Source organism: Acartia tonsa, chromosome 2, assembly GCF_053477335.1.
Source record: "Acartia tonsa isolate MP-2025a chromosome 2, ASM5347733v1, whole genome shotgun sequence".
Lineage (NCBI taxonomy): Eukaryota > Metazoa > Arthropoda > Copepoda > Calanoida > Acartiidae > Acartia > Acartia tonsa.
Genome location: NC_137261.1, coordinates 29,670,990 through 29,685,857, shown reverse-complemented (window position 1 = coordinate 29,685,857; position 14,868 = coordinate 29,670,990). Strand labels below are relative to the sequence as shown.

The 14,868-nt window shown below is 34.8% G+C and overlaps 1 protein-coding gene across 12 annotated transcripts in view; it reads right to left on the bottom strand.

Annotated features, from left to right (window-relative positions):
• LOC145309448 (cell division cycle protein 23 homolog) overlaps positions 1 to 14,868 on the bottom strand; it is a 32,111-nt gene that overhangs the window by 4,472 nt on the left and 12,771 nt on the right. For all 12 annotated transcript variants that reach the window (XR_013876520.1, XR_013876521.1, XR_013876525.1 and 9 more), the window contains exons 8-17: positions 6,061 to 6,302; positions 4,655 to 4,707; positions 4,293 to 4,370; positions 3,011 to 3,076; positions 2,331 to 2,498; positions 1,899 to 1,971; positions 1,690 to 1,767; positions 923 to 1,051; positions 624 to 671; positions 317 to 421 (exon numbers count right to left, since the gene is read on the bottom strand). Coding sequence is in view for 4 of the 12 variants with exons in the window: in XM_080150339.1 (XP_080006465.1) it covers positions 317 to 421; positions 624 to 671; positions 923 to 1,051; positions 1,690 to 1,767; positions 1,899 to 1,971; positions 2,331 to 2,498; positions 3,011 to 3,076; positions 4,293 to 4,370; positions 4,655 to 4,707; positions 6,061 to 6,302 (1,040 nt within the window). In the remaining 8 variants the exon portion in view is untranslated. The remainder of the gene's footprint in view (positions 1 to 316; positions 422 to 623; positions 672 to 922; positions 1,052 to 1,689; positions 1,768 to 1,898; positions 1,972 to 2,330; positions 2,499 to 3,010; positions 3,077 to 4,292; positions 4,371 to 4,654; positions 4,708 to 6,060; positions 6,303 to 14,868) is intronic.

The following is a 14,868-nucleotide window of genomic DNA, read 5'->3' as shown; positions in this document are numbered from 1 at the left end:
TGTCCAGAAACCACCTTCCAGCCTGCAGCACCTGAACCTGGAGACCTATCCAAAAAATGATTAAATATACGTGAAGTACTACCCAAAAGTAAACTTTTATCCCAAATAACCTATAGTCTCACATCAATACCTAGCCTAATAATCACGGATTACGCGAAAGTGGCAAAACTTCCCCCCCCCCCTTATTTAAATAACATAATAACATATATTTTACTTCAAAATGCAATGTCACTAGTTATTTTTTAAAGGTAAAACCAGGTTAGATTGGATATTTAAGAAACATAACAAGATAACAAAAAGTATGATGAAAACTTACTTCCATAACATCTGCCAGCTCTGTACATTTCATAGCATAATCATAAGCCTCGTCAAACATTTTTCTTTTCAGATAATAGCTTGCCAAGAACTTGTAGGCACTTCCCTAAAATATAGCAAAAATAATTTTCATCATTAATAAGCGGCTTATTTTAATGTTAAAATTACAAAATTTAGGATTTAGGAGCACAGAAACTCATTTTCTACTAAAGGCTCCGCTAAATATAACTTTTCGGTAGATAAAAAAAATTAGAATGACAACTTACAATTGCATGCAACATAAAATATTTTGTTTAAAAAAAACTCACCAAATCATCTCTTTCAACTAATCCTTGACTTTCTGTGTCTTGAATATACTAAAAACAATATTTATTAAAATCTTTCCCAAGCATAGAAATCAATTTTTAGTTATGATATGCAGCAGAACTAAAACGGTGCTTTTAAATTATTAAGGGTGAACAGTGCTCCGGAGGGAACTTGCGTAATAGCACCAATATAAATAAGGAACATTTTCCATGCTATCATTAAACAATGATAAAAAATTGAGCATAGCATCGGATAAATATTTTACAAGGTTTTCGATGCAGGCAAATAAAGTTAATTTCACCTGGGTATAAGCTGCAGCAGCTTGATCTGCTTCATTGGTTTTCTCATAGAGCTTGGCAAGCTTGGACAGAGCTATGCCCCCCTCTATATCACCTACACAGTGAGCTTTCCAGTAACATTTCATGGCATCCTAAACATATTACAAAATTGGTCTTTTAAAGATTATGTTATAATCTCGCTAAGCCCCTAGCATTTAGCGGATCTGTATTCCATGGAAATAAATTACAAAAAATAGCATAACCCATCCCAAGAAAAAATCTAAAATTAAATAGCCTAAAACATCGCAGACCCTATATAAAGCTTCCTCAAAAAGTATTACTTAATAGGTTCCGTAGTTATCGAAATCTTAAGCTACAGATAAAACATATACTACTTTTTATAATAGGATATGTATAGATTAACTCAGGGATAAAAGGATAGGATTATAGACGATGTATTAAACATCCCTCTAAATAAAATACCAAAAAGTTTTCCCCTTTAAAATTATTATTATTAGTGGAAAAGTCAGTCACATCTTGGTAAATTGAAATCCTCATCAGAACGTAGCCCCCCCCCCCCTCTCGAAAAAAAATTGCAGTACTACTTTTAAGAACGTGTTATTATTTATAGTCCTTTGTAAAGTGTTTAACGTGAAGGAGAAAATAAGAAATTTAAGATAGTATTGCAAGAATTGTTAATAAAATACATGAACTTTTAGTAGGGCTCAGAACCGGTTTTAATCCAGCGGATATAAATCGGTTTCATAGCTATATTGGAAAATATAATGACCTGCAGCTTATCTAAACGTTCATAAGATTCACCCAAAGCAACCAACATTCGACTGTCTGACGGCCGCAATTCTTGTGCCTAAAAAACAAAATATCTAAAAAATTATAAAATAAGTTTTTATATATACTTAACTTGAGTATCAAAATTTGCAGAATAAGATTGAAAATTGACAAACCAATTTAGACTTTTTAAAAAAATAAGTTTTATACCTGCTTATAGTAGTATAGACAGTAGTAAGGCATTTTCAATATCTCATAGGTCTGTCCAAGTCCGTACCATGCTCTGAAATAAAAAATATTTTGATTCTTTGTTGCATATCAATCAATTCAAGGTTTTTAAAATGAAGTTTTAAGAGATTGCATCAAACAATCCTCATCCTGTAACTTGACAAACTACCAGCACAAGTCACCGCCGTCTCCCAATGTATAATATATTATTATTTGGATTTTATCGGTTTTTCAGTGGCCTGAAATAACGATCTCCTATTCCACCCATTTACTCCATACACTCCCTACCCAATTGGATAACCGAACTGACCAATAATTGACAGGGAACCTAAATTGATGAAAATTTTCCTCCTGTCATGCTATCCACGTATGTTATACATCCATTTTTTACATAAAAGAAATTTGAAAACATACCTATAATCTCTTCTGTTTACTTCAATAGCCTGTCTATAGCTATGAATAGCGGCATTAGTGTTCTTCATTTCCATATATTCGTGGCCGAGCAGGGTAAGAGCGGACAGGTAGCCAGGATTTAGCTTCAAGGCGCGTTGAAAGTACTGCGCTGCTTTCTCGTGTTGGGAACTAAAATAAAATATTGATAATTTCTTCTCAGTTTTTTATTTCTTTGTTTAATACTTTTAGGGTAAGGCCAGGTTAGATTAAATTAGCTAGTAGACCCCAGCAGGGTCCAGCAGGGTTAGAGCACCGCAGCTAGGTATAGGCCCAAAATATTGACAATTTCTTAGTTTTTTATTTGTTAGTTTAATACTTTAGGGTAAGGTTAGGTTAGATTACATTAAGTTCTGGGTAGCCAAGCAGGGTTATAGAACCGCAGATTAAGGCCAAGGCCGCAGGGGGTTAAACATAGGGCAAAAACTGAGGTGTTCAGGACTAAACAGGCGCTTTTTGGTGAAGCACCCAATATCCATTTACATTTCTGTACAAAAGGTATTTACTTCATATGTATCTAATAACGGTAGTCTAATATTAGCTTCCAGCATGGCTTCGAAACCGATAAATATCCGCTGTATTTTACTGAAAAAATCATGCATAGCATCGTATTACAGACAATGCGATAAATAACTATTTCATACCTGTGACTGTAATAATTTCCAATGACACAGCAGGTCTCAGTTCTATACTTGTCAATCTGATTCGTCCTTAAAACAAAATTAGTGGTTAAAACCTAAGATGGAGAGGGCAAAAGGACTTTGGGGGTATAAATCTGTTTTTTCGTCTGTTGTCATTCTGGGTCAAACTGAATATCAGTAAACAAAATAAGTAAATTTCTAGGACAGACTGACTTACCATAACTATAGAGAAGCAGCGCTACAAAAAATTTAGAAAATGTTCCTGGTATCGTTTGTCTTCAAAAATCTATGAACTTTAAACGCTGATAGCAGCCAAAAGGCAGAACATAAATATTATGTTCTTACAAAATTTAAACATACATTAGGCCTCCAAATAATCGGTAACATTCATTACTCAATAACCTACAGTTATCATGCAGTGCACATAAATACGCAAAAAACAAGGATGACAACATCCATAAAAGCGAAGCTCTGAAACGGTAGGACAAACGAACATTAACACTTGTATAATGTCAGAACTGAATAATCAGAATGCGAATGTATAAGAGTCAAAGCAAAATTGTAAGTAAATTTGTTGAAAAACTGCTTGATAGAGAATAATGATTATGGACATACTTACATTTTTAGGACTTGATTATAGAGTTGCTTCGCTTATAATATTGTACTTTGTTGTCCCAGGAATCAGTATACCAAAAATCAGACCAATCGGATAATTAGATCACATACAAATTTGTTGTTAAAAGTGTAAAAAAATCAACATGTTTAAAATGGACGTACGGACATTCTGGTAATGATTATAGAGTTGCTACGCTTTCAAACTCGTACCTAACTATTAGAGGAATCACCATGCAAAATTTGAAATCGATAGGACAATTCTAACATGCCTAAATTAACGAAAAAAGCTATTTAAAAAAAGTAAAAAAATCAACATGTTTAAAATGGACGTACGGACATTTTGGTAATGATTTTAGAGTTGCTACGCTTTCTAAATCGTACCTAACTACTAAAGGAATCACCATGCAAAATTTGAAATCGATAGGACAATTCTAACATGTATAAATTAACGAAAAAAGCTATCCGTGACGGACGGACGGACGGACGTACGGACGGACGGACGGACCGACCCTAATTATAGAAAAGCTTCGCTTTTAAAAATATTTTTACGCGTGTTTTCCTGAGACAAGCTTTCACTGTACATCACTAGATCTTTGTTCGTAGAATTTTGGAGATAATCGTTTCTAGGAACATTTTACCGCCAACTGCATTAGATCCAAAAGTTACTTACTTGTGAGCAAGATGAGCAAGTTCAACCCTTTTCTCTGTAACATACAGCATATTTGAATACACGTCCATATTGTCCAATCTAAAAATTAATTCTAACTAGTATTACTTTAATACTTAACTAGCGGGTACGCCCATAGATGCCTATAGGGGCACAAAAGGGGGGGTTGCAGTCGATCCCCACTTGCAATTTTAGTTTTAAGAAAGTTTGTTTGTACTATTAAATTAAAGGTATACAAAAAATTCTACATATAGAACACATTGGGCCTTTTGTCCTATTAGACTTAATCCGATTAAGTCCTTTGTCATTTGTGTCTTTTGTTGAATTATGTCTTTTATAGAAACGGCAATAACTGCTTACTTTACCTGTAGGGATCAATCTCACTGAGATTCTTAAAATATTCCAGTGCTTCCTCAACCTGAAAAAAAATTTGTGTCACTGTGTGCTATGTTCGTATTTATATTTACATTATATATGTAAGAAAATGTATAAGAAGGTAAAATATTTGGCTTTAAAATTACTATTGGAGGAGAGGGGTGGGGTGGTTACCTTATGCGATTTTTCGTACAGTTATTTGACATGACGACTTTGAAATAGTATTATTAGATTATTTCTAGCCGAATTAGACAGTTTTACATCATTTAAGACAAAAATCTTTTTTTCTTCAAAAAGTCACCTTCTTTTTAAAAGCGAAGCTTTTCTATAATTAGGGTCGGTCCGTCCGTACGTCCGTCCGTCCGTCACGGATAGCTTTTTTCGTTAATTTAGACATGTTAGAATTGTCCTATCGATTTCAAATTTTGCATGGTGATTCCTTTAGCAGTTAGGTACGATTTAGAAAGCGTAGCAACTCTATAATCATTACCAAAATGTCCGTACGTCCATTTTAAACATGTTGATTTTTTTACTTTTTTAAATAGTTTTTTTTCGTTAATTTAGGCATGTTAGAATTTATCAATTTCAAATTTTGCATAGTGATTCCTGTAATAGTTAGGTACGAGTTAGAAAGCGTAGCAACTCTATAATCATTACCAGAATGTCCGTGCGTTTATTTTAAACATGTTGATTTTTTTTACATTTTTAACAACAAATTTGTATGTGACCTAATTATTTGATTGGTCTGATTTTTGGTATACTGATTCCTAGGACAACAAAGTACAATATTATAACCGAAGCAACTCTATAATCAAGTTCTAAAAATGTAAGTATGTCCATAATCATTATCCTGTATCAAGCAGTTTTTCAACAAATTTACTTACAATTTTGCTTTGACTCTTATACATTCGCATTCTGATTATTCAGTTCTGACATTACACAAGTGTTAATGTCCGTTTGTCCTACCGTTTCAGAGCTTCGCTTTTATGGATGTTGTCATCCTTGTTAAATAGCTTAGCACACATAACTATACGGCAAAATAGCATTAGACCCCCCTCCCCCTTGTTGTAAAGCAAAGCTTTTCTATATTAGGATAGGTCCCTCCGTTTGGAATGATTAGCTTTTTTCGTTAACTAAGGCATGTTAGAATTTTCCTATCGATTTCAAATTGTGCATGATGATTCCTACAACAGTAAAGTATAATTTATAAAGCTTTTCGTCTCTATCATAGTTACCAGAAAGTCCGTGGGTCCATTTAAAACATGACTATATCTTACATATTAATGTTCTGTGTATTAAGTTCCGACACTCTTCAAGAGTTAGTGTTTGTTTGTCCTTTTAATCTTAGAGCTTCGCTTTTATTTAATATCGCATCTTTTTTTTGTCTTTAACTTACCCGTCTAAGATTGTGAAAAGCTATCGCAATCTGCGCCATAATATACGTAGAGTTCTGTAATCCCGCCGAGCTCAGACCAAAATAGATCTGCAATGCTTCCTCGTTTTGTTGCAGTTCCAGGTATGTGTGCGCAGTGAACAGATGGCGGATCCAGGTGTCCGGGAGCTGAAGGCTGTACAGCTTCTCTCTGTTAGTCACCATGGTGCTCAACTCCTGCCATGATCCCCAGTGTAAAGGTTCCTCTGAAACAGGATAAGATTTTATAATTTTTATAATTATGGTCGGTCCGTCCGTAACGGATAGCTCTCATCGTTTATTAATAGAATTCAAAAATACATATTTTACAGGGATCTAAAGGAATAAGACAATGGCCAATAAATTGATGTACATGCACAATGATGATACAAAAAAATTACCCCTTTCGTACATTACAATTAGTGTTTAAAATGTTAGGACACTTAACTAAATGAAACAACCAATTAAAATTCAACAAAAGGTTGATAATTCAACGAATAAGAAAACATTATTATATAACTTTGGTGACTGGTGTAATAAACAGTCCAATGTCCCCTCCCTCCCTGCGAGATTCTCGTAATTGTGAAATATAACTACTTTTTCCACATCACAATTTGCGGTTAATTTCAACGTTCATTTAATTTTAGAGCTAAAAGACAACAAGATATAACATTTGCTCCTGCTTTAGTTTTTGTGAGCATAGCTCCTATATAATATATGTCCATTCTAGCATTTTTGTAAGAATGTGATTATCTCCACTGATAATAAAGATAGACTGCAATAGTTATTTTGTATATAAGGATTAAGATTTCTAGGATTAATATATTTCAACAGTCCCACATTCTTTTATATGTTACTATCCACAGAAATCTAATACACGCAAAAAAAACTAATATTGATGGTTTAACATATATAAATTGAATGTTTTAAAAAATAAATAAGATATGAACAGAACAGACGAAACATTTAATTTAAAAATAAATGAAAGTGGACGAACAATAAATGTTTGAAGAAAGATTTTTAAAAAATCACTTATTATAATGATATTATGTAACTATGATTATTATGTCCAATGAAGCAACCACTGGTTAACTAACAACCATCGTATAATTAAATATATACATGTGCTCGTGTTCTATTCTATACTGTCAGAGTAGCAAGAGTTCATGGAAAACAACTAATATTTGTTATAGAAAAAACTTTTTAAAAATATTTATCTTTGCTCTTATTTAAAAATTGAAATTAATCTCCCCCACGGGCCCACATGCTTCCATGTAAAACTTTTTTATGTTTGTGACCAACAACCCTAATCGAGGGGGAAGGATGCAATGGTCATAAAATAGCCTAAACCCACCCCACAGGACTTCTATAACGATAAAACAGCCTAAACCCATAATAGGATATATGTCAAGCTTCCCTAAAATGAGGAACTCAAACGGTTCAGTAGTCATTAAAATCCTTACTACTTTATATTATAATAGGAATGAAAAAAATTATATTTAGGCTAAAAAGATTTTTATGCTAGTTGGTAAGCACACCGAATTGTTCAGCCGGCCACACTAAAATCCACGAAGCTTGCAGCGAGTTGAGAAATCAATCAGACCATGTCAACAATTTTTAACAGTTTCTCACTCTCATACAAATCAGCTGATTTATCCCCCCCCCCCCCCCCCCCCCTACACACACATTAACACATATGGTTTTGGGACACACACACAAGTCCAGAAAGACTGGTTTAGGGAGGATCCCGGTTAAGAAGCTGGTCATATAAATGTGTTATTCAATGCAATTATGCTAAATGCAAAAATAAAAACAATAGATCAAGAATTTTGTTTTAACTTGACATTTTAACTGCCATACAAATTCTAATGACCCTGTTGTTGTTGTTTGTAGCCAGGTCAGGAAGCAGATAAATTTAGTTACAATAGTCCAAGAAATTCTGCGCTCTTTTTGGGCTGCGTCCAGAGGTCAATTGGTGATAAAATAGTGGGTTTGAAAGTACAGTTAAAAAGATGCTCAGTTGTGTGGTCCGCTATGTTACAGTCTGGGCATCGTATGCTCTTTGAAGTGTCAAATCTTGAAATTGTTGACTGCAGAAAAGTGCTGTATCCTGATCTTAATTGGGCTAGTGTGCTCCTCGTCTGTCTTGAAAGTGTTTTTTCTTCCTGAATATTAATTGCAGGGGGTCGTGAATTTAAAACTTTATTTACAGGATACTTATTTCTGCAGTCTCTGTGAGCATCGTCATGGATCTTCTTTAGTCTCTTCTTGTAGTTCTGTTCGACCGGTGGACCATCTCTGAGGTAGGGTTCCACATGAGGGAGGTGGTTGATGATGGTGTTCCTCATGTTCCTGGGCATGGATGGTTTATGCAGCAGGTGATGATTAGGATGAATTGGGCGGTGCATGGAGAGTAGGTACTGGTTGGTAAGCATATCATTGTGTTCCTTCACCGGGAGAAGATTAGTTTCTTGGTGAAGGTGGCTGACCTGAGTCAGCTTGATGCAACCAGTTGCTACTCTCAGAGCGTTGTTCTGTGCTCTTTGCAACTCACTCCAATTCGTTGCGCTCAGAGATGGTGTCCAAACCGGTGCCCCATAGTTTAGAACTGATCTTCCTATGGCCTTGTAAGTGTTTACAATCGTCTCCTTTGACTTACCCCAGTCAGTCCCTGACAAGCACTTCAGCACGTTGTTGCGCTGGGTCACGTTCTTCTTGGTGGCGATGGCGTGCTGCCCGAAGTTGAGCATCGGGTCGAAGGTGACTCCAAGGATCTTAGGGTGCTTGACAGTCGGCACATCTTTGCCCTTGATGATGATGGGTAGGGTCATGCTTACTTCATTGCTGAAGGTTGTGAAGATGGTTGCCGTGGATTTCTCCGGAGAGATTTCCAGACTGCGTTCCTTGAACCAGTTGACTAGTTGGTCAAGGTAGGGGTTGATTTCATGACAAATTTTGTCAATAGTCGGCCCCGAGTTGAGTACCTGGCAGTCATCAGCATAGGATATTAGTTTGATGTTACCGGGTGGTGCTGGTAGGGTTCTCATGTAGAGGTTGAAAAGGAGTGGTGACAGTACTCCTCCCTGAGGTACTCCATGTCTGACAACCCTGTATTTACTCTTGCAGTTGCGGAAGACAGTATATTGCTGTCTGCCTCGGAGGTAGCTGCAGAGAAACTTGATGAGGGTGTCGGACAACTCGAGGTGCAGGATATCTTTCAGAAGAAGCTCGTGGTCAACAGTGTCGAATGCTTTGGAGAGGTCAATGGCAACAAGGATGGTGCGGTGACAGGGTTTCTTCCTGTTGAGGTTGCTTGCGATGTGGTGGTTAACTTCCTGAAGAGCGCTCACTGTTGATCTGTGCTTTCTGAAGCCATGTTGATGATCCTGCAGGTCTACAGCTGCTGAGACTTCTGGGAGGATGAGTTTTTCCAGAATTTTAGCAGCTGGAGACAGGAGAGAGATCGGCCGATAGGATTTACCTTCATCAATCGACTTTCCCGGTTTGAGAAGCGGGATGATCTTGCCTACTTTCCAGATGGATGGAATGATGGATGTGTTGATGGCGATGTTAATGAGTGTGGCAAGATATTCTATACCCTTGTCTCCAAGGTGTTTGAGCATGATGGGAGAAATACCATCAGGTCCGCTTGCCTTGGAGTTCTTAGAGGTTTTAATTGCCTCTTTGACCTGTTGGGGGGTATAGTTGTACACCTTGTCAGCCTTCTTCCGTTTTATGTGTCTGATGGTCTGACGGAATTGTTTTGATGGTCTTTTGGGGGCTGATGGTGTGTATTGTCGATTGAGGAGGTCTAATGACCCTCTTCTCCGCGGCCGCCAGTTCAAGTGACTAAGCTTGGGATTTTTAGTGTGACTAATAATAAGCAGATTTCAAAACTTGCTTCATCTGCTTCTTCAAAACTATCAGATTCCGCAGACTATAATATCATACTAACTGTAAAAGCAGTAGTAGTTGTTGTTTTATTGTCCTTGCAGCGCTATCTATAACAAATTATCCTCGTTTCTGGATTTATACTAATATAGAAGTATTAAGATCTCGATAACCGCTTAACCCATATAGTTCCCCCTCTACTGTGAAGCTTTTCATAGGACCTGAGAAGATTTTTAATTATTTTATGGGAAAATACCACCACCCAACCAAGAGAAATCGACTAAAAAACTGACCCCCTCCAAAATTTTTATCTCTTTAAAATTGAGAATAAGAGGGCAGTGCCAGTCCTCCCCCCTACTTTCAAGTGTCCCTAGAGGCCTCTAGTGGCGTAGCCGCTGATACAAACATATAAGATTAGAGCAAAACAAGGCTGTTTGTTTAAATAAAGAAATTAAAATTAAGCATCAACTTAACTACATTAGTCATGATATGTTTAAAATAAAAAAAAAAAACAGTTTTCTTATAAAAATTTAATTTTTGTGCAATAAACTTAACAAAGATGACAATTGTCATGAGTGGTGATCTTAGGAAGCAAAAGAAACCTTAAGTTACTTAAGTCAGAATGAAAGCTGGAGTAAGTTAAGATGCTTATATTGGTTAGGAAAATCTTAAAATCTTTAATAACAGTCAAGAAAATTACATTGATTACTATAATTTCAATCTTCATAATCGATTTAAGAAATCTCAAACCTCTATCATTAAAAGCACCGAGAAAATTCAATTCCCTCCTAATGTTTCTTTGACAAACAGACATTTAAGTTATAGAGAAGCTTCAAGACTAACAAGTTAAATTCTTAAATAAGAATAGAGAATTTAATGTTTAGAACTTTTGTTAGTGTTTGTACGTGTTAAAACTTTATTGAGGAGTATGAAATTATTAGAAGCAAACCTTTTAAAGGGGGGAGGCGGATGTGCCACTTTTTGAAACCAAAACCAAAAGTCAACAAAGGAACTCATCTAAAAAAAGAGTTACAGGTCTGAGATTTTGCATGGCAGTTGCTTTATAGGGGTACAATATGGAACTGTGAAGAAACGGCGGCGCAACCGCCGAAAACCGGCGTTTCCCGCCGAATTTTTTTGCCTTTTCTCGGCGGTTGCGCCGCCGTTTCTTTACAGTTCCATATTGTACCCCTATTAAGCAACTGCCATGCAAAATCTCAGACCTGTAACTCTTTTTATAGATGAGTTCCTTTGACTTTTAGTTTTGATTTCAAAAAGTGGCACATCCGCCTCCCCCCTTTAAACAAGAAGTAATTTGATGTTTGTCGGACTGTCCTTATAAAGAATAATAAATATACGTTAACAAGACCGATTTGTAGGCTTTTTAAGGAAAGCTGTCAACAGATTATAACATACTTTTAGTGGTGGTCTTTATATAATAAGTTAAAAAATTGAACATGAACTGAAATTAAGCAATAAAAATGATACCTTATTTCCTATTACATTTTTGTTTACTTTTTATACACCAAGGTTGAATTTAAAACAAGGATGACAACATCCATAAGGAGCGAATCACAAAAAAACCTTGTAATGGACAAACTGTTTAGTTATCATATTAAAAGTATGACCGAAAGACAGATGGACAAAAAAATGTATCTATATATATGCATATGACGTAGGAATCTTCATAAAAAATTTTAGCTGATTATCTTTCATAGACGAGAAAATAACATTTTCCCCACAGCTGTACGGACGGACAAAGTGAATTATAGAATAGCTTCGGTACTAATAATTTGGAGTAAAGATAATAAAAACTGCACACACATAAAAAAAATGCAATGCAATCGCAAACTAAATTCTTTCAGATTTGCCGAATTCACAATTTAAATTTTGCTTGTAGGCTAACTAATAAAACAAAGCCAAAGAGAGAAACAGGCAATCATTCTGTTATATAAAGTAGTAACGTTTTTGTTGTCTGAATCTTAGGATCTCAATAACTACTGAGCTGACTTTGGTTTTTTATTTTAGGTATCAATCCAATCCATCAATCATAAAATGAATCTCATTAGCTTCACTCAGATTTTTTCTGTTTTTTTCATAATGTGAAACACTTTACGGGGAAGAAAATTAACACTTGCTATTAGCAGCTAAACTGTAAAGGAGAAACATATCAGTCCAGCGTAAAGATCTAAAGCTGCAGACAAGACTCACACAAAGCCATCCTGTTACTTTTTTAAAAGAAGGATACTTGTCACTGTTCACGTATACAATTTTTCAGTAGGCACTATTATTGCAACATATGTATAATACGTGTGTGTGTGTGTGTATGAGTGGACGCTACCACTAGCAAGTTCACAATAATACTGGAAGTTGAGAAATTACGTTCAGAAAAGCATAATGACCAGGGCATAAAGGAAAATCTAATAGCAATTTAAAAATATTTCATGGTTTCAATCAAAAATTAGTGTAAACTAAAACTAATGCCTTGTAAAGGGTAAATTTAGATAGATAAGTGAAGTAATAGTTTTTTATATGATGGACTTGTTATATTGTACTTTTAGTACTTAACAGAAGTATTGCTTTCTAACTACTTAAATAAAATAGGTAACAAAACTTATTTCATTTGAAGCAAGCACAAATCATATTGTTATCATAGCCTTTTTCTTATGCCTCCATCCCTGACATAATCAACCGCCGGGATAAATGAATCATACAAAAAATTTGGACACTGACGTTACTCATCCCCACTCCTTCAGGGACGTCCAAGCTTTTTATTTTGAGGGTGGTAAAGTGAGGGGTTTCAAAGGTTTCAGGTGTGTATTGTAATATATTTATAAAAATTTTACGGGGGAAAATACAACTTTCAAATGTTTTAAATTATCAAATTAAAAGTATAACTGCTCAGGCCAATAATTTGACAATAAAACATCTTTTTTATAATAAAGCAACTTCTTTTTATTTGAGATTTGTATAAAAAGGGGTTGTTTCTTTATTAATTAGACATGTGTGCTTTTGAGTGACCTAATTTTTCTTCTCTATAAAACCGCAACTGCGCTACAATTTACTCAATTAACTTTTGTCTTGCTCTGCTCACATCATGTGTAGAATCAAGTTAAGATTCGTGTGAACGTAATGAATTTTAATCATGTAATTTGCATTATAAACTTCTTTCTATTTCGCCCTTACAACAAAATTCCTCTTCTAAAAACTTATTTTTATTTATTAAAATAAAAGAATATTTATAACTTTCCGTGAATAATAACATTATACTATTGATAAACTTGCACATAAAATATGAGTCACAATTTCCTCAAAAGATATAAATAAATAAAATATAGAACAAAAACTTTCCGATAATTAGTCATACAAATACTTATCTATTTTACACAATTTCAAATATTTCGTATAATATTGTTAACTTAACACACAAACACACACATTATATATAGTTGTCAACCTTGATTTTTCTCCCTCTATCTAATAAAGCTGTATGTAGTATAATGTACAAAGCTAAAACGAGAAAATTTTTAGCTAGTTTTAAACACTTAGCTAAAGCAAATTTAAGACAATAGGGTCGATATATTGATGTACATCCTCAATGATAAACAAAATTACCCCTACTGTAGATTACAATTAAAAGGTGAAACGTTTGGACACTCAACTTAATAAACCTGCCAATCCAAATACAATAAAAGTCTCCCAAAGTTGCTAAACCAAAATAAGAAAACGATATAAAACTTTAGCGAATGGTGTAATTAACAGCCCAATGTCCCATATATCCTTGATTTTTTTTGTCTTGTGTAAATATCTAATTTACTTTTGCTATTTAAAGAGAATACGCTACAATTTTGTAGAAACGTATTTTACCAAAGTCAAAAAAAAAATGTAAAGGTTCGTGGGAAATTTTCCCAACAAGGACGAGGGTTGTATTTGTCAAGGGGGGATGAGGGGTAAATAATAATGGATATAATGCACGTGGATATAATGACGGGGGAAAATTTGTCGTTAATTTAGGTTCATAATACACTATGGTCTATTTAAGGGGTTTAGTGGAAATTTGGTATAGCTTTAATCAAATTTAAATATTTACACTTCTACCAGTCCGAATTCATTAAAATAAAAAGTTATGAGTAATATATTACATTAGGCAACTTTTTATAGTTGGTCATGTATAGGTGCGTGCACAGGAATGTGATTGGGGGGGGGGTAGCCAAAAAGGGGTGATTTTTAAAATATACTTTTCGTTACTACTCTGTTATTTTTAAAGATAATTGAACCAAGTTTCTTCCCTGATTCAATTACTACCCTAGGTAAACGATTATTAATAAATAATAGGGATTTCCCGTTGAAACCGCCGTCTACCGCCGAATTCCGCCGTGTTATTTGCTACCTCATTTGGCTGTTTGGAGTCAATAAAAAAGTGTGATCTATCTGAATAAAAGTATTATAATACACCTTTTTCTATCCACTTACAACTGCTTTTTAATATTTATAATTTATTTAAGAGGGGTTAGGTCTTTTTAAAACTTAAAGAAAATGAATATTGAGACTGAATAATCGAGCTTCCTATTAAAGATATTGATTAATTTTTTTTTGTAAAGTATTTTTCTACCTGTATAGTCTACTATTATAAGTACCTATTTAAATTTAGTACTGTCCTTCAATGGCCTACAGGGGCCAACACCGCCACCCCCCCCCCCCCCCCTCTTTCTAATACCAAACCAGAAGTTAAAATTTTAATTTTGTTTTTAAAAGTATCAGACTGAGTTTTAAAGGAAAAAAGAATTCTCATAACTGAACTAAATATTTTTTGTATCTATGCCCCCTCCCCCCCCCCCTATCTAACCAAAAATAAGATAACCATCATAAAATTGATATCAAACAAACTTTAATTCATTTTAG